This window comes from Triturus cristatus, chromosome 3_2 (genome assembly GCF_964204655.1).
Source record: "Triturus cristatus chromosome 3_2, aTriCri1.1, whole genome shotgun sequence".
NCBI classification, from domain to species: domain Eukaryota; kingdom Metazoa; phylum Chordata; class Amphibia; order Caudata; family Salamandridae; genus Triturus; species Triturus cristatus.
Genome location: NC_140584.1, coordinates 783590309 through 783611244, shown reverse-complemented (window position 1 = coordinate 783611244; position 20936 = coordinate 783590309). Strand labels below are relative to the sequence as shown.

Here is a 20936-nt window from a genome sequence, read left to right as displayed (position 1 = left end):
ACTCTGTTCCCTATGTGTGTCACTCTGCATTCCTGATAAGAAAGCTATTGCCAATGTCACTTACCAGAAACATCTGACTAAAGAAATAGAAGAAATGATGAAGATTGATATATACGATGATTATTCTAATAAACCGGATGTCTTCAGTAAATGCTGAAAGGGTCGTCTGTTGAAAATTGAAATAACGATGTGAGTAAGCATTCACTAAAGACATGAATTCCCCTTTTATGACCGAGTTTCTCCCGTTATGTTGACTAAAGTCTGGACTCCATTTTGTATTGTCATGCCTCCACGTGCGTAGCACGAGAAGAGTCCTATCTTCGTGTTAGTTGCTCTTGTAATCTGCCTAGTAACAGTCTATAAATAGTCCCTTTGTCCGTCTGGCGCATGCCCAGACTTGACCACATCTGTTATCAGTTAGTCCTTGCTTGACCATGTTTTCGCGGGCTCAGGAAATTAGTTCCTCCGCCCACATATTGATTCTGTATCGAAAATGACCATAAAAGGTAATACTCTTTGCCTCATGTTGTATCCACCCACTTATGAGCCCCTCTGTTGTGTATAAAAGGGGACCGTGTACGCAAGTTCTTTGTGCTACCCTATGCAATACTGAAGAGTGTTGTATGGGTTGTAGGACCACCCTTAAGGGTTAATAAACTTTGTCTTTGTACTTTGCAGTTTCCGTGCCAACTTCCTTGTAGATTCCATTTGCAGGAGAGCGAACCCTTGTGTCCTGCTGGCCTAGCTGGGGCCTATACTCATCAATGGGGCATGCGTTGTTCACATCCTAAACTTCCAAGCCTCTCTGGAACGCCTTCAGATCGGTCAATACGTTCAGATTAAACATCTCAGCAGGTCATGCTGTGATTGTGGGCTTCCAGTCGGAGAAAACCCTTTGGTTAAGATACTGCTCCGTGGCATTAGACTGTCTCTTCCCACAGAGCCCAGACACGCGGTCCTTTGGGATGTCAATAAAGTTTTTAACCTTTTGTCCTCTTGGCCTAGCAACATGTATCTCTCCCGGAAACAGCTGTCGGTCAAGCCCGTAATTTTTTGTGTGTCTTATTTCCTGCAGGAGAGTGTCTGATGTTAGGGCCCTCGATATTTTGGGAAGGTCTTTTACTCCGGAGAGGGTCACATTTCATGTCGCCCGAAGAACCAAGTGTCATTCCCGGGTAATTTCTTCCCCAGTCTTTCCTGATGTTCCCAAGTTGTACGTTGTCAGATGCATTAAGGCACATGAAACTCATGGGGGAAGCAATTGTTGACTGCTTTGAGGAAAGCTTTCTTAGCAGTCTCTCCTCCGACCACTGCGAGATGGGTTTAGTGGATAATGCAAGCAGTGGGGATTGACACCAAGTGTGCACTCCTCTCGTTGCACAACTGCCTCAAAAGCTTTTGCTTTAGGAGCCCGCTTGGAGGATATTCTGAATGCAGCAGACTGGCCCTCAGATTCAACAATACAAGAGGTTTTATTTCAAACCAGTCTCCTCCATTGCGGCTCTGGTATTGGACAAGCTTTAAACTAGCATAATACTTGCCTCTAGGTCCTGCCATAGAATTAAACATTTCCTAGCTATTGTAACTTAAAATTTCAATTCTATTAAGGACTTGGAAGCGAGGATTAGTCCACCCTTCAACGAATTATGACACACCCGGGTTATTGGATCAGTTTATGGATGTATGCAAGGCATTTTCCTTTGCACTGGTCGTATTTTGAATGATGTTTTTCTGGAGGTTACAAGTGTTAATCATTTTCTCCTGTCTGTGGTTATGCGGTTGTGATACTTGATGAAGTTCTTCCTCAGGTTGATAACTCTCTCCCTCTCGCTCATATGGTTGGAGTCTTCCAAACAGGAATTAAATCTTCCACGGGCAGCTTGTTTACAGGAAGAAAGAGGAAGGTTGAGGAGGGACAACATCTATTGCTAATGTGGAAGGTGCCTGAATGGACACTGACTGTTTTTGTTTCAAACTTCATTGTTTCCCTGGGGTTATGGGAAATGATGTTTTATGGTTGTTCATGGTCGTAATATGGCTGCTATTTGACTAAAATTAAGAAAGTAGAGCAAAATCCCTACCTCAGAGTCCTTAACAGAATTGAAACTTAAAAATAGCTAGGACATTTTTTATTCTCTGGCCCTGACTGAGAAATTCACAAGTATTTTCTTAGGTGACTGCCATTATCTGTGGGTGTGTACATACAATTAAACACTGCATTTATATTCTCACATCAAGTGTTAGGATGGCTCTTTTCTCTGTGTAATTGATGCTTTTAATAAAACAAGAATTGGCAAAGCCAATAGATCTCTCTTTTGAGGCCCTACTGTACAGCATGGGCATTGCAATGATTTGTAGCCATGCTGTACAGAAGTGTGGCTTCTGTGCAGCATGGCTAAAAATCCATTTTTAAAAAGTGCTGTGTTGCAGCTAGTGCTAATGTGTTTCAAAAACCAAATATTGCACTATTGGTGGCTGCCTCATAGTGTTTCTTTTAAAAATCTTTAGCCGTATTCTCTCACCTCATATCGGTCCTCTCCACCCAAGACATACCCCCAACCCACTCCCCCAAAAAACGGGGGAGTGGTTTGGGGGACGAGGCAACACAGAGGGAGTGAGGGGAGGAGGGGAGAGAAGGGTGTGGGTGGGGGAGAGAAGAGGCGAGAGGGTGTAGGGTGGCACGTGGACAATAGAAGGTGGGTGGGAGGTGCTAGGGCAAGCACACAGACAAGAGAGGGTGGGCGGGAGGGGCTAGGCAAGCACACAAACTATGGAGGATGTAGTGAGGGGCAAGCACATGGACAACAGAAGGTGGGTGAAAGGGGCGAAAGGGGCTGGGGCAAGTTTACAGGCTACAGAGGTTGGGCAGGAGGGGTTGGGAAAGTACATCGAGAAGCACACAGATAAAGGGTAGGCTGCTGGTGCTGGGTAAGAATGCAAACAACAAATGACATGCGTGAGTGTCAATGGGAGCACACAGACAACGGAGGGTGGGCAGGAGGGAAATGGGGAAGAAACACAGAGGGCAGAGAAGCACATGAGAGAGACAGCTGTCAAACACACTCACTCTTACAATAAAAAAAAAGCAGCACATGAAAAAGTGAGTAGTGGAAGGACACAAAAATGTATCCATATTCCAGGGGAGGGACAAATACAAGAAAAGGAAGAAAAGTCTACAGAAACTGACTATTAAAGGTAAGCAAATGAGAGCGACAATGAAGCAAAGCAATGGTAAGTAATGGGAGATCTCTAAACCCTCTCTAAGGTGACAATCTCACAACAGACAGCGTATGTGTTGTCTGTGGTAAGACCTAAAAAAACAGAAGTGCACCTGGGCTATATTCCAAATGGTGCACAGACAAAGATTAAAAATTCAAAACCTTGGTGTTATTCCATTGTGGAAGGGCAGCAATATGGATTAAGAAGAAATATGCAATGGGAACAGTCTATGAAGCAGAAATAAAATTGGAAGGATAGCCAGACAGGACTTCTGGAAAATAGGTTGAAAAGGTTAAGCAGGCTAAATTAGATATTCATGCTGAAAGAAGCATTCTAAGAAAGAGTACAGAAGATGCTATCATAGCTCTAGTGAGACATTTTTACTCGCTCATGAATATTCGTAACAAAGATTTTTAAATCTTTAAGTGATGTCATCTCATTTTCCTTCACTGATCTATGTTTGGTCATTTTGCATTTTTATGACACCCCCTCCTACCAACCCCAATTTCATTTGCAAAATTACTAAACTGATCATGACTGACTGTTCTGGTTTCACAAAGCAAGCCCCTTGGAAACTTCCACTGACCCAGTTGAGGCCCTGAAGGTTAAGAGAATAAAGGCCTAGCAAAGAGCCAGCAAAGGTTAAAAGCAGCATTTCAAATAGTCTTGTTTCCTGCACGCACCTCATTCAAGGTGCTTGCAAATCTGGATAAAGCAAACTTTTGTAGAATAATTAATTGGTTCCTTTTTCCAAGAGCTGGATTTTGAGAAGGTTGACATTTTAACATATTTTCGTTATGTTTGATATAGCACCCAAGTTCAATAACAAAAGTTTGAGTAATCACAGCATGTCTCTAACTATGCTGATAGATGCCCACGACATCTCCAGTGTGCCATATCACCATTGCAACCAGTTTAATGGAAAACATTATTATGAATAGGATAAAGAAGGCACCCAGTCCTCTGACAATGGCTAGTCACCACCAAAAACAGGACCTGTTGTGCAGGAGGATGAGGTTGGAGAGCGCTGACCAGAAGCTTCTCATCGTCAGCAGCAGTTCTGGCCACTGTTACCACATCTGCATGATGATGGAGAGACCAGTTGCAGTCTTGGGAAAGAAGTCACACGTGCAAAAGGAATCTGAAGACACTCTTGTAGAAAAGGCCCATGAGCAAGTAAGTGCAAGAGTCAACAGGTATTAGACCATCAGAAAAATCAATCACCATCAAGGCACATGAATCAGCTAACTATAAAAATCATCCAGGTGCCTTTGCACTGAATGCTATAAGGGGATTTATTTAGGAAATAAAGTTAAAATAAGGAACACATAACAAATACGAATTTACAAAAAGGCAAACAAAGAAAAAGCAGAAACAGAAGGAAAACGCCACACCTGAACAAGCACCCACCTGGCAAACAAATCCCGTAATGCTGAAACTATGATGGGCTTATTGACTACTGAACCTTGCTTCTTGCTCTGAAATGTATACGTCAAACACACAACCTTGCGCCATGACAGAAACTCAGCAGCGGTACTCTGAGGCCAGCCCAGGGCCTTACGGTGTCTACACTTAGATATGCAACAGGACTCTTAAATTTCTCTGAAAGAGCTGTGTACTACATCCGCAACAATCAGTGCCAAAAGAAAATGCCCCACAGTTGAATGCTGCGCCTACAACTGGGAGGTACACAGTTAAGTGTCCAGCAAATGTTGATCCTCTTACTTGGTAATGAGACATGGGTGGCATGCTTTTCCTAAGAAATTGGTTAAAAAAGCCAATGGTTTTTCAAATAGTTCAGAAGGGATATTGATAAAATATTCAATATGTCATACTCTTCCAGGCAAGCCAATCGTTGCCCATTTTGCTACGAACGTTTGTGAAAGGTGGCTAATGCCACAAATTTTTTAGAAATTGAAGCAAACAGTGCATTTAACAGCAGAATTTTCCACTATGTCATACATTTTAAAGGCATTTAAAAAAAAAACATATGATTTTTTTTTAATTGCAAAGCATCTGCTTTCACTCATACATTACACTTAACCACCCTAACGATTCAAGTACATTTTCAGTAATTTAGCATGAGAGAGACGTTACTTATGAGAAATATAGTGCCATCATGTATGGCACTAATGTTAATATTAGGGGAGATTTCTAAAGTGCAGTGATCATTAGAAGGTCTCTTAATGCTAATAAACATAGAGCTTGCAGACAGAAACAAGGACCTTATTACGACTTTGGCATGCCTGCATTGGCTTTGGGCCGGCACAGCACCACCAAAGCCGCGCAAAGACCAACCGCGTGATTACAAGTTGAACTCGTGCAGGTCCTATTGCCGGTCCCACAGTAGTGCCCTAAAAAAGGGCACCGCAATGGGAATGGCAAAAATGTGCCAGAACTGTGGGTGCAAACAGAGCTCCCCTGAATGCATTCCAATGGTGGGGGGAGCATGGGGGCCCTGTAGGGGGTATTGGAGGTGGTATTGGTGGTGGTGGTATTGGTGTTGATGGTATTGGTGGTGGTATTGGTGGTGGTGGTATTGGTGGTGGTGGTATTGCTGGTGGTGGTATTAGTGGTGGTATTGGTGTTGGTATTGGTGGTGGCATTGGTGGTGGAACTGGTATTGGTATTGATGATGGTGGTATTGGTGGTGGCAGTGGTATTGGTGGTATTGGTGGCCATGGTGGTATTGGTGGTGGTGGTGGTATTGGTAGTGTTGCTATTGGTTGTATTGGTGGCGGTGGTGGTATTGGTGGTGGTGGCTGTATTGGTGGTAGTGGTATTTGTGGTGGTGGTATCGGCATTGGTGGTGGTGGTATTGGTGGTGGGATTGGTGATGGGATTGGTGGTGGTGGTATTGGTACTGGTGGTGGTATTGGTGGTGGTATTAGTGGTGGTGGTATTGGTGATGGTGGTGGTATTGGTGGTGGTGGTGGTAGTTCTGGTGGTGGTAATATTGGTGGTGGTGGTAATATTGGTGGTGGTCGTGGTGGTGATATTGGTGGTGGTGGTATAAGTGGTGGTATTGATGTTGGTATTGGTGGTGGTATTGGTGTTGGTGGTAGTGGTGGTGGTTGTGGTGGTAATATTGGTGGAGGTACTGGTAGTGGTGGTACTGGTTTTGGTGGTGATGGTATTGATGGTGGTGGTGTTGGTGGTGGTGGTATTGGTGCTGCTGGTTGGTATTTGTGCTGGTGGTGTTATTAGTGGTGGTGGTAGTGGTATTGTTGGTGGTGGTATTGGTGGTTGGGGTATTGGTGGTTGGGGTATTGGTGGTGGTATTGGTGGTGGTGGTATTGGCGGTGGTATTGGTATTGGTGGTGGTATTGGTGGTGGTGGTAGTGGTATTTGTGGTGGTGGTATTGGTGGTGGTAGTGGGGGTGGTAGTTGTGGTATTGGTGGTGGTGATATTGGTGGTGGTTTGGTGTTGGTGGTATTGGTGGTGGTGGTATTGGTGCTGGTGGTGGTATTAGTGGTGGTGGTGGTAGTGGTATTGGTGATGGTGGTGGTAGTATTGTTGATGGTAGTATTGGTGGTAGGGGTATTGGTGGTGGTATTGGTGGTGGTATTGGTGGTGGTATTGGTATTTGTGGTGGTGGTATTGGTGGTGGTAGTGGTATTGGGGGTGGTGGTAGTGGTATTGGGGGTGGTTGTGGCATTGGAGGTGGTATTGGTATTGGGGTGGTGGTGGTATTGCTGGTGGTGTTGCTGGTATTGGTGCTGGTGGTGTTGCTGGTATTGGTGCTGGTGGTATTGGTGGTGGTGGTGGTGGTATTGGTAGTGTTGCTATTGGTTGTATTGGTGGTGGTGGCTGTATTGGTGGTGGTGGCTGTATTGGTGGTGGTATCGGCATTGGTGATGTTATTGGTGGTGGTGGTATTGGTGGTGGTATTGGTACTGGTGGTGGTGGCAGTGGTGGTTCTGGTGGTGGTGGTGGTAGTGGTATTGGTGGTGGTGGTATTGGTGGTGGTGGTAGTGGTATTTGGGGTGGTTGTGGCATTGGTGGTGGTATTGGTATTGGGGTGGTGGTAGTATTGGTGGTGGCAGTGGTATTGGTGGTGGTGGTGGTATTGGTGATGTTGGTGGTGGTGATATTGGTGGCAGGGGTGGACTGGCCGTAGCAGGCACCAGGCAATCCCCTGGTGCGCCGCACAGGTGGGGGCCGGTTTTGGGCCCTGGGGGGCGTTTTTGTTGCAGGGCCGTTTTTGCAGCATAGTGGTGGTGGTATTGGTTGTGGTGATGGTATTGGTAGTGTTGGTATTGAGGCTATTGGTGGTGGTGATATTGGTGGTACTGGTGGTGGTATTGGTGGTGGTATTATTGGTGGTGGTATTTGTGGTGGTGGTATTGGTGGTGGTGGTATTGGTGATGGTGGTGGTATTAGTGGTGGTGCTGTTGTTGTTAATAAAACAGGCTTTTGAAAACAACCCTGTCAGGTGGCCTTAGTGCAGATGACATGTAACACAGATGTGCGGTTGTCAGCTTAAAGCCCATTTGCACACGATTATGTGCTACCTGGAATTCACTTGACGTAATTCGCTAATCATTTCTAAATCCATTTTATTTGGGGAGGTTGAAACAGACACGAGATAATGCAGGGTTAAAGTGATCGAAAGCGGGCGCCGGTGTTACGGGGGCGGTCGTGCTGCTTAAAAAAACATGAGCGGTTTCAGCTGAAGCAGCGCATGTTCGGCCTACAGTAAGGGAAACTCAATAAAGTAAATAGGGCTTACAGACTAAATAACAGGTCCAGTGTAACAGCCGAGGTAAAGGGGCCAGTAGCCATGGGAGGTTACAAATGAAGACAAGGCCGTACTAAGGAGGGACTACAAGCCTAATAGTGAAACCGAAGGCAGCATTTACGAAAGATAATGACTCAAGCTAATGCAAAATATGGGCGGAGAATGTGCGCTGTCTTCCCTTCCATACTCTACTACAGCAGTCTCGCAGAGCAAGCAGAGTATGCGCGCTGCCGCTAGGCTCAACCTAAAAATGACCATATTGGAGTTGGAAAGGAAACTGAAAGCACTCGACACCTTTAAACCAATAGGCAAGCAGGCCTCTTCAGCACCACTCAGGCTGTCCAGCCATACTTACCAAACTTAACAATTCATAGAGAAAGGAGACTCTTTGCTTTAGCATGAAGCAGTATGCTACCATTAAACACGATGAACTGTCCTACACCAAAATTTGGGGACACACTTTCAAAAGCTTATTAAACAAAGAACAAGTGGAGAGCGATGGAGATCTTCTTGCTGAGCGATCTCTCATAAGAAATAACCAAGCTTTTCTTGTGAAAAGCAGGTAACGTAGAGAAAAACGCCTGTATGCACAGACAGATGAAGCATCTATGTATTATTATGTACGACATTTTTCTCCATTTTTATTTCTTCTCTTTTGTATAAATATTGTAAGTCATTATTTTGATATCTTTTTGTATAATATTTTGATATTTTTGGTGGGCTTTGTGCGTGCAAAAGGCAGCCTCCGATGCTGAAAGCACCTATTAAATAAATTCAAATTCAAACTTGATATGTGACAAGAGCTTTTAGTTTTTTCCTTAACATAGGAAGGGAAGAGATGTTTAATCAATTCCATAGGATGAGACTCTCAACAAGAGAGGGACAAAACCGTAGAAGCTTTAGCACCCAATTTGGATCATTCAAAACGAGGCTAGGTCAAAAGGGAGCAAAGGAGGAACACAAGGATCGGGCAGGTTGGTATTTACAGATTTTAAATTGAAAGGACTCAGGAGCTACACCACGGATACGAATGTGTATTTTGTAAGAGAGTTTGCTCTGAATTGGGAGCCGGGGTACTGGAGTTAAAAGAACACTGGCAGAATTGGCGCCAAACATTGAAAAGAGAACAGTTTTCCGGGTATCCATGGTAGATAAGGCTCTTAGGAAAACGGAAATTACTTAGCAAAAGTGTATTCAAGAATCTTAGCTATTGCTGGGAGTCACCTTATGTGCGATGGGTGGCATAAACTTCAGGCTCGAGATTAATTTAAAATAAATATTGCTTTCACTATACCCTGTTTTAATTTGTTGGGTACAACTCCTACGTTATGGGAGATGCTGAAAATACAGAGAATAAATGTACTTATTGCTGGACACTCCATTCGAATGAAGTGAAAAAGTACAGCGTCTTAGAGCGATCTGGATTTGCATTTCAGAAGGAGAGTGGAAATATCACCTGAGAGTGGGCAACATTTCTTTATGAATACTGCTGCGCTTGGAGCTTGATTAGGCTGAATAAATTGTATTGTATTGTAATTGCATTTATATAGCGCTTACTACCCCTGACGAGGCATCAAAGCGCTTTATCAGCGAGTAGCACGCTACTACGGAACCCAGAAAGGATTAGTGTTGAATTAGTATAGTGAAATATGAAAGAAATAGATGACATATGGTCTTAACCTTCTCTAAGAAGTAAATGCTATGGCATCGTAGAAATGTTGGTAATCATTTTAGTATGCTGAGCGATTAGTTCGAAGCAGTTATTTATAAGCAACTTGTTTGACTTTGTGATGTGGTTTATTTATCTCAGAGTACTTTGTGCACTATTTACATTCAGCCTTCCTAACTTCATGATTCAGCCTCTGAAGCATTACATTAAATTCTGCTTCTTTTCTCTCAAAGTGCAATTTGCTCCACTATGGGAAGGGCCCAATTTGTAAAACCAGAGTAACTTCACACTGATCATCTGTTTAAGGAAGGGAGCTGAAATTTTTAAACAGTGTATTTAAAAGATTTTTGCGTAATGGCCTAATATGAGAAGTGTTTATCACCACTAAGATGAAGTAATGATCCGCCCAAATCCTAGGAAATTTTAAAAAGAAGGCAATAAGATTAGGTGGAGCCCATCAGCTAAGTGAGAAGGGGAGTCTACCTTCTGTATGAGACCACAGCCATGGGCATGGGATAGAAGAAGTTGAACAGAAGATCCCATGAAGGAAACGGAGAAATAAAATGGGGTCTTTATAAACTAGCAGGTGGACAGTTGAGTCTGCATTTGCTTGCAACCAACCCAAGATCCTTTAGCAGCCCTAATGACAACCAGATGATACCCAAGACGAACCATATATTGGGCCAAATAAAACCTTCCCTCAAAAGTGAAGGTGGCAAAAGGCAGGTTCGCAGTAACGAGTGAAAGGATCAAAGTATCTGCCTTAGAGTTTCATAAACCTGAAAGTAAGGTGGTGCCCAGCGAATGCACGTTGGAGTTTGTCCATAAGCATAACAGATGGCAAGACATATCATCAGCTTCTGATCACAAACTGATTTTCCATGGACCAGAAAAAACATACATCGGCAAATATGATCTGCGTAAATTGACTAAGCTAACCCACTCTTGTTTCAGGAAGGAGTGCAACACTAGTGTCATGATCACTGTTATGACCTGAGTAAGACCAAAAGGAAACATTTTAAATCATAATGCCAAATGAGAAAATCATGAGCCCTCGTTGCAATTACCACAGCAGCACATGATAACTCTGCTGAGATTACTTCTCTACCCGGATTACTGCCTGCTGTGGAATACAGTTGTGCATTACATTTAGAAATGTTGTCAACAACATTTACCCACAGTGTTAAAAAATGAAAGTCAGATGGATCACATATTTCCAAAATCAGATGAGTTATCAATGATGTAACTGGCCAAACATGTATTCTAAATAATTCAGCAGCTACGCAAACACTGACATTGTTAGACCTTTAGCTGGTAAATTAATACCACTGACCACAAACATATTTAATTTAGGAGCATGGATATGGCCCCTTCAGGACTTAACACCTGTGTCACTGTTGCTGGTCCACTGACAACACATAGTAATAGCTTCAGAAGGCAAACATTGATCATGCTGTTTACACATTTTAAGATCTAATCTGATTTAGGGTTGCAACATTTCAAGGTCTCCAATGACCTTCTATAAAAAGCACATTTTGTATGGAATAATTAAAAAATATGAATTCTAATGCTGTTCGAAGTATGATCAACCCACCTCCTTCGGAGGTCTTCTGCCACCACTGCTCTGCAGCTGAACAGGTACGCCCGCAGAGACTTCAGCTGCTGCCTTAGACGTAGAACAAGTGCAAGCGGCTCGACGTGCCTGTAAAGCATTGGATTTTCTTGTTGTATATCGATTAACGGCTCCTCTTGTACGTACTCCAAAAACTCCTTTGCTTGCTTGGACACCTAAAAGATATAGATAGGATTTTAGGATGTTAGATATGCTTCCATTTTCCCAGCCCTTTTCTTACTCTACCGAAAATCATGGAGGTTTTGTTTATGATTTTCTCAAGCAAATATATCTTTTGTGTTCTTGACACAAAATTCTGTCACAGGCAAACATTCAAAGTCTATGATTTGCACTTGCACAGTAGGTGCCGCAAATTAATCAGCAATATCCATTGATTCAATGGCAATGTGTTACATGGAAATTCTGCAGTTTAAGTTTAAAAAAATAAACATATTTGTTAAACCACCTGAATGGTCTCTACGCCTACTGTTAAGGTAGTATCCTGGAAATTTAAAGGGATCATTACTACCATTAAGCGTTTTAGGTTTTCTATATTTCTTCTTTATTCAGCGTTCTGAACAAAGAAAATGCGGACATTATAACATTGCAGAAGACATGCTAGCTGCCGATATATATCTGCAAAATGCACATAGTACTAGACAATGCTCAAGTGTATATATGCCCAGTAGGGTAACAATTAACATCTGTTATTCAGCGCCAAAGTACCATTTTGGGTGCATGTGCGCTCTACAAATACACGTTATGGTTATGTTATATAATGTGTGCCCCTCCCTGCAGCATGTAAAGCATCTCCTGAGTTTCCCCACATCTCACAGAAATTCATTGGCCTTTGGGCGGAATAGGATTTGGGGTACCCTTATGGTTTGGAGGCCCTCTACACAGCAGGGGCCTGTGTTTCGCCCCAGTCTTTACCACAAAGAAACGTAAGAAAAGTAAGTGATATCATTCTATGGGAGGGGATTTCAAAATTACCCTGGAGGCTTGAATCGTTAGATTGGTAAGAAACCATCGCCTGGATAATACCATTGTCTGGCTACATCTTAGTAATTTTGTCTGACTCTTTGACTATATGCTGGAGGTCTAACACATTCTTTAACGAAATTTAAATTCAATGCGAATTTAGACAGGGAAATTACTCCGTTCCTTGAGTTGAGCAGGCTAAGCGTATGTCTTGTTAGGTGCTCTGCAACCACAGCTTTGGTGTAAAACAGCTACTGTGCTGCAAGGGAAAAACATTAGTTCTGAAGTCCACAAAGCTTAAGAAACAACTTAAAATGCAGGGACGTAATTGTGCCTGCTTTTATCCACCCCATGATTTACTTACAATGGGCTAGGCATGCATTCGGCGATTTTATAAATCTAAAACCTGAGCAAGTTTTACAAAAGATAAAGATACTCATTGGAGTTGGAGAAAAAGATACAATAATCTGCTTTCCAATAGTAGACTCAGAAAGGCTGAGGTGTTGTGGTAATTAATTCTGAAGAAGGGACAGACTCAATTTATTAAGTCATGACAATATTAGTTGGACATGTGTAGACTTTGATAGGCTAGTTAGGGAGTCATACTCAGAAGACATTACTGTACTGATGTTTCTACTCTCTTTGCTAGCCTGTCTTTGCCAGTTCTGCTACAGGAACACAAATGCCTTCTTGCTACCTACAGTGCAGATAAAGAAGTCTCACCAGCAGCGGTGGTGGCTCATCCTAATGGGCTGAGGGGCCACACCCCGTCACACATTTTGTCCAAAAAGAAGATTGTCAGGCTGAGCAAAGGTCAGCCTGACAGACACGCTTTATGTTCAGGTCAGGAAGCCAGGAGCCAGACATGCGCTAACTGCGCAAGCTCCTGGTTGCATGACCTGAACTTTGACGGGCTGATGATGTCACTGCTCTTGTGGGCGTGACCTCTTCAGCCTGGCAAAGCACCTCAAGGCCCTCCTCCTCCTCGTGACAAGTGGGAGCATCACTGATTGCCTCAGACCTGGGCGCTTGATATCTGGGCCCTGAAGTGCACAGTGCCGAGTGGCAATCAGCGACACTTCATCACAGAGCGGGGTGGGGTCAGCAGTCTCACTACCCCATCCCACTCCGTGACGAGTGAGGGCTTCTGCCTTCCCTTATTGGCAGAGGCTGCAGTCTAAACCCTCCTGGGATCTCCGAGACAGAGCTGCGCATGGAAGTGCAATTTCTCTTTTAATGTTTGGGGCGTGAATGAATATTTGGGAGAGAGTGTTGTGAATGTATATATGTGTGCATGTGTGTGTGCTTGCATGGGTGTGAGTCAGTGTTTGTGTGGGTTTGTGTCTTGTCCGCTACCCTCCCTGCTAAAAGTACCCGCCGCTACTGCTCAGCAGCAATTAAGCATCCTAAACTTGATAAAGCATGTGGTTTAGATGGCTTCCCCCCCCTGAATTTTATAACACATTCTCAAAACCCTTTCTCCATTATTGGTGCAAGTGTAGCTGAAATTTCTTCCTTAGTGGTGTGAAAACTACTTAAATGAGCTCAGCTTTCAGCAATGTTGTCTTTCAAAAGTCCTAATAATGCTGAATTTTGCAAAACATCACTGCAGCTGAGAGAAGCCACATTGGAAGTAAAAATATATAAAGTCCTATTGAAAACCCTGCAATTAAAGTTAAGCACATAGGGCCGGAAAATAATCGCAAAAACAATCATTGGAAAAGCCAGTAGATCGAAAAAGCCAATAGGTCTCGCACTTTTAACCTGGTGGCTTTTCCAGTGTTTTTGCCGATGCTGTGCATTATCATCAAAGATAAAAAAAAAAGTGAGACAACCCCTAGCGCAAATACGTGTGCATGCGATTACCTGTCAAGATGATATGGCAGCCTAGCGTGATGACAAAGACATGTACATGCTTATTCGCATATGGCATGATTAGGGCGCCCTTTTGTTTAGTTTTTATTTATCGTTCCAACATGGTTGCACCACTTGCAACAGTAAATTAAAAAATAAATATATATTTAAACGTGTGCGAAAGTACATTAAAAAACAGAGTGGTCCAGCAGCAAACTGATAAATGAAAATTAAAAAAAAATGTTTTATGGAGAGCAATGGGAGAGGTGGGAGAAATGGAGGCGAAGGCAAGGGAATAGTCAACAGAGGAGCAATGGGGAGTGGGCGGAGGAACTTGAGTCATGCGAGGAATAATTTTTTTTTTTTTTTTAAAAAGACAAAATGGGGGGGGGGGCTACAGATGAATTGAGAGCTGTTGGAGAAGAAGCAATGCAGAGCATGTGCGCACAGTATTTTAAGAGGGAAGTAGTTCCCTGAATGAGAGCAGTGGAAGAATGCAAGTCATCCAATCAAAATGATTGTAAAGAAGCTTTGCTTCAGTGAAGTAAACACACGAAGAGGAAGGAAAGCAATAAATAGGAGGCAAGCAGATTAAAGTGTCAAGAAAGTCAAACAATTGGGCTGCTCTAACCCACTTACGTTTTTGGTATGGTCCACAAGAGGTCTTTCGGCAACAGATAGCTAAAACCGGTCTGGACAACAAGGTAAACAACTTACTAAACTAAATGATCAGAGAATGATTGTCCGGGTCAGAACCTTTTTGTGACAAACACAACGTTACAGAAGAGGTAGCTAATAAAATCTAATAAGAGACAAGAATACAAGACAACTTGCATTTGGGCGCGTTTTCATTTTCTACCTGGAGATCACCTGAGTTTGGGGAAGGACATCCCTGCATACGGAGGTAGCTTTGGAATGTAAGACCCCCATAAAGTAAAAGCTGCAAGCTCACAATTGGACCCCGGCATGACCGTATCTGAGGTTTTTGTATGCATTCCAAAGAACATGAGAATCTGACATCAGTCTTCATTCTAAATTACATATTGATTTCTGCATCAAAAGGCAACCAACTGCAGGATCTTCAGCACTGAGACAGAACAAGTTATTTGACTTTGAAAAGAAATTTGAGATCAAGTCATTTGCAAAAGACATTTTGTGGGCTTACCCAGAACTTACAGGCGCTTACAGCCCACCCATTGTTTATCACTGGTTGGCCTTATTGTCACTTATTCAACGGCTTTCCTATGCTTCCTCTGTTCGCTTTTAGGGAGCTACTTAATTCTTTTAGTTTAAGCACTTAATGCGAGTGTATGTGTTTCCCAGCTGTCTCCCTGGTGTACTTTTCTCACTTCCACACTGCTCTCCCTTGCCCATGCTGCTCCCTCACGCTTGTGGGTTTCTCCATGTTGCTCTTTTTCCCTCATGTGTTTCTCCCGTTAACCATGTTCTCTCGCTCCTGTTGCTTCTTCTCCCACCCACCATGTTGCATCACCCCCATACTCTGCTCCTACAAGCTTATCCATTTCATTTATTTTTCAAAAGTGCTTTTGCGTTATGTTTTTAAAAAGTGCCCCTCTTCTAAATTAATTTACAGATCCACCTCGGATCACAAAAGAAAAAGAAAACACACACCTTTGTAGGTGAGCCAACTCACATTTTGTGTTCTAACCTATGCTACAGAGCAACATGACTAAACAAGCATTGGCATAGCTAATAGGTCTCGCTTTTGGGACCTTATAAGTATTTAGTTATGCAGCATAATATCCTTGGTGCAACAACATCAACTGTTGCATGGCTAAACACTTATAAGGTCCCAAAGGCAAGACCTATTGGCTATGCCAATGCTTGTTACGCTGGTTATGCTCTCCAGGCTGGGATAGTCAAACAAAGTGCTTCCCTGTTTTCAATCTCTCGGCGGTCTTTTCTTCTCGAGGAAAAAAATACAACTGTACGGTTCCATCACTCTGCAGCTCCGCGCTTTGCATTCACAGGTACGTCGACAATAATTGTGCATTTTCACTTTTTGGCTTTGTCTTTTTATAAATTCGACGAGTGCTGATAAATACTTTGGAACATCTGTGTATGAAATAACATGTCGCAGTCGTCTAGGTCCATTGAAATGGAGCGTGCACGCATGGTCGGGTATCCTTTCACCCTGACTAGAAACAGCGAAAAAGTTAGGATGAACTTACAAAACAGGCGTTGTTTTAGAAAACAATTGTATAGCCAGCGTTGTGATTGTATGTTGAAACTAATCCTGTTTTACGAGTGTCATGTTAAAATGCACTCATTGTTTCATGAAAGTCTCAAAATAGTGTACAACACAGTCGAATATAATGTTATCGCAGAAATAGAGGTCTTTGTTGTCTTCCGAGAAAGGGTCGCCCTCCTGGAATGTGTGCTCCTTAATAGGAAGGCGTTTTTTCCTCTACTGGGAGACCAAAATCGTCTCTTCATTGATATTAACAGCACACTAGAGATGCTCGCCACGGTGCAGAGAGCAAACAGCATGGCCGCTGAGTGGGAATCCTGATCCAGGAGGGGGGAAGAGGCCAGCCTCGCATCTCGTGTGTGTGGCAGGGCCTTGGAGAGTGTGCATACCGGGCTTTGTCACTCCCTGCCGCCGCCGTAGCTTTAATCTGTGGGTACCTATTGACGCAGATGCTGAATATTAATTATGCTTCAAATGGAAGTGAGCAAATGATTTAAAAATGAATGGATGAACATTCCCTGTGTTCACATGTCCCTATTAGACTGAGAAAACGTAGTAAGGGAATATAAAATAATAGTGCCACAGTACAGTATTGTGTTCAGAGTTGTTCACAGTGTTAGCTGCTTATGTCACTCACTTTACTTTTCTTGCCTTGTCTGTGTAAGAAGGGTGTAGGGTATCAGAGTTTGCTGAACTTCTGCAAACTTATTAGCATCAGTGGCGTCACTAGGGTTGGTGTCACCCGGTGCGGGTAACTCATGGTGTCACCCCATCACGACTTACCGCATGGACCTCCTCCGCTCCGAGTCCACTAGTGGACACAGTTGGCAAATAACGGAACCATACAGAATCCTTAGTAACGTTTGTTAATTTTAGGTCCTCTATTTACAAAGGCCATAGAAGGGTTTTGGACCGCCTACCTGCACCTGGTGGCATCACCTGAGAATAACCCCATGAACCACAGTGAGTACCGAGGGGTGGGAAGAGGGCCCACATGTATGTATTGAGCCATATAAAAATCTTTGTGCCTTCTGCTGAAGGTTTTTTCTTCGTGTTGTTTAGGTCATCAGGAGGAAGGTCTTACCTTGGGGCGCCAAAAAACTCCCAGAGGCAATGTCTGCTCAATAACATGTTGCTTTATTGTGGAGGCACGTGCAGACATGCAGCATTATATGCTTGGCATCCGTCATGTTCTAAAGCTGAACGTCCCAATGCACACAGACTCATCTCCGAAAATAAAATGCTTCCTTGTTGTGGCCTTATGTCACCAAACCACACTGTGCCCACTGCACTCAGTGAGATGTCACAAAACCCCATTCTTATTGTTTGTTTTCTTTGGGTGTCATTTTAGTTTGCCCATTGAAATGGCCACTAAATTTGCACAGACATTCAGTTTTACTGATAAAACTATATTGGTGACAAATGATGATGTGTGGAGCTTGGGTTTCTGTGACCATTCATCATTTGTGCATCAATGAGTTGCGTGTTCTGATTTGTTTTAACCCTATTTAAATCTGTGTTTCCATAACTCTTCAGAACTAAATGGGCTTTGTGCTTGGTTTTCTCACAGGTGAATGTGTACATTTAATTTACAGGTATCTACATTTTGTTGTGGGTTACAAAAAATTATGGCCTTCCCTTTCGCACTCCCTGTGCCTGGCAATATTGTCATATAATTCACTTTACTTTCTCTGACCACAACGTGAGAGAAGTTTGTAAATACCAATCCTTCACGTTGAAAAAAACATAAGAAGCAATTTGTCAGAAGTCAAATGTCAGGTCATGTCCTCTATCTTTAAAGCATAGGAAATGTGACAAGATAAATACAGAATTTACAAGCATCTTTATATATTGCTCGGACTAACTTTCAAGACCCACCAAAAGTAAGCTCGACCCTCCAGTGGGTCCTGAGCCACAGTTTGGGAAACGCTTTGCTGCTAAGGCATGCAACCACAGGTAGGGAAACACAAATGCAGACAGACTATTTGTGCGGTGCCTCTGTGTAACCTGTCACTTTCTGTTTGTATTTTTGTCTGTGCCCTGGATTTTTTGTCCTAAACATCTGGTGCTGCTTTTCTTTTTGTTCCTCAGTTTACAGTGCAAGTGCCTTGCCACATGATGGGGTTGGGGTGAATACCTAGTGGAACTGAGCTGCTGACCTAGGGAGCAGGGGTTGAATCCTTGTCTAGGCTTAGCAGTTTTTGTGGGCAAATCACTTAATCTTTCGCTGCTTAAAAAATGAAAAAATGTGTACGTAGTATGGTTTTGTTGTTAAGTGCACTAATGCCCTTGGGACAGTTTCACGCTATAAAAAAACTGCATAAAAAAATGTCCAGTCTGGGGTGACCTAGAAAGAATCATGCTCCACTGAGAGACCACATACATTGTCTGTGTTCGTTTATGCATGCCTCTGTTTACATACGTTAGCAAGTTCTAGTCAGACTTGCTGACTTTGTCAACGCTCGTTTTAATAGGTCCAGCAAAAGTAAATAAACTGACTTGAAATTTGCTGGAAAATCCTTATATGCATGTGTTTACTCACGCCATAAACCCCTTAGGTATGCGGTGTTTACGTTTAAAAGGCATACGTTTCATGACGTTTTTACAGTGGGTAGTTTAATAACAAGAGGTGCATGGCACAGTGGCGCAACCGCCCTGACCTTTCTCAGTACCTATCAGCACGTGATGCAGGTGCACTTGTGAGTGGGTGGATGCAGGGGTACTCGTGAGTGGGTGACATTGCCTTTGTCAGACAGCAGCCCTCATGCATGCATCTCTTCCCAGGGGCATCCAAGCTGACTCCAGGTGAATCACTGTAATGTTACATGAACTGTAACTGCAGTGTGTGTGGTCTTCCGGGTACTACGAGCAGCACGAAACATCTTACCTTTTAAGACTTCACTGTGGTGGTGGCTGGGCCCCTACCGTATGGGTTCTGCTTCTGCAAATCGCCCAGCAGCCCTCCCCTGCCGAGACTGTCTCTGTCTTCACGCAGTCTAAGCACGTGGTGATGGTGCGCGTCAGAGGAGCACAGCGCGGGGGCTGGCCCAGGGCCGTCATTGGTAGCGCTATAAGATTGACGGCCCTGGGACCCACAAACTGGGTACGCCACCGCCGCGCATCGCACCATCACCACTATGCTAGTAGGTGGTGAGTGCGTGGCGCTGGCGTGCACTGCAGTATTTGTTCCTCTGAGTCCTGATTATAAAGCAGTCAGAGGCAAGGCTGCAGAGCTGTGTTACACTTACACAGCGTAACCAGATTCGTGTCACCCAGGGCCGGCTTTAGGGCTGGTGGCGCCCTGTGCGACAATGTTTGTTGGCGCCCCCCCAATGACCACCTCCACCTCGGATTCTCTCACTAGCACCCTTTAACAGTGACCAAGTCTCCATAACCACACCCTCTCAGATGCATTGAATTAGTTATACAGCACCACTCATACCAGTGTAGGGTGTCCGAGCACTTTGCATCACACACACATTACACAGAGACAATCAATCATACGTGTGTAAATCAGTTTATAGGCAATGTTACATAAGCCAAAGAACTAAAAGTGTAGGAGTCACATGTCATCCATACTGGTAGGCAGTATAGTTTAATAGTGCTTGGTGTGGAGAAGCACAAACTCAGAGTCGAAAAAGAAACAGCCTAGTTGGGAGTTTTCTTTAAAAATAAGAATCGATTTCTAGCCAAATTAACCCTTTTTGCAACATTAATCAATGCTCTAATAATGTATATTTTACGGTGTGTATGCAGTTCTAGGATGAAAGATAATAGCTCACTGTTGTATATTAGGACTTTAAGTTATAAATTGCAAGTAACAAAAGGATGTCTCTTTGGAAAGCAGTAACCTGCAGATCTGTTTACATCATACGCACTCTGTAATCTACTTGGTACACGTTCTTTGCAGCAGGCACATTAACCCGCTGCACTAACTTCACATAAAAGTCAAAACCTCATCTATACAAAATGCTGATCTCTCTCCAGGAAGATAATTAATCACACGAGTTATCTTGACATTTATGTGAGGCCTGGTAATTGATGGGGGAAAGAAACGCTGCAGCAGGTGCTTCAAAAGCATAATAAACTTTCAAACACGGTGTCTAAAGCCGGCCCTGGTGTCACCCCATACGATGGTGTCACCCGGTGCGGTCCGCACCCCCCGCACCCTCTTAGTGACGCCACTGATTAGCATATGCCATCTCACTGGTCTGCTGGAGAGCAAATTAGTGTACAGGACTGGTGGAACTTGTCAACAACGAGTACACTAGCCCACGTTCCTATTCTGCAATAACACATTTACAAATACCTCATCTAATTACTAACAAGTTACGTTTCCACGCAGACCTCTCCCATCCCACGCATCCGTAGAACCACAGCCGGAGGCAGATCCTTCTCCCACCGCACCGCCAAGACCTGGAACACCCTCCCCCTCATCCTACGACAAACCGAAGACCTTCTTACCTTCAGGAGACAACTCAAGACATGGCTGTTCGACCAGTAGCAACAGCTCCCTCCCTCTCCCCACCCTCAGCGCCTTGGAACCCTTGTGGGTATGTAGTGCGCTCTACAAATTGCATGATTAATTGATTGTTGATCATAGAAAAGCTCTTGTGAATAACCAATCACTGATTTATATATTTATTT

General features: G+C 43.5%; 1 protein-coding gene across 7 annotated transcripts in view; it reads right to left on the bottom strand.

The window, feature by feature from the left end:
* Positions 1-20936, bottom strand: part of PLEKHM3 (pleckstrin homology domain containing M3) — a 520667-nt gene that overhangs the window by 253308 nt on the left and 246423 nt on the right. For all 7 annotated transcript variants that reach the window (XM_085648873.1, XM_085648871.1, XM_085648875.1 and 4 more), the window contains one exon: positions 11225-11418. In XM_085648873.1, coding sequence (XP_085504999.1) covers positions 11225-11418 — 194 coding nt within the window. The remainder of the gene's footprint in view (positions 1-11224; positions 11419-20936) is intronic.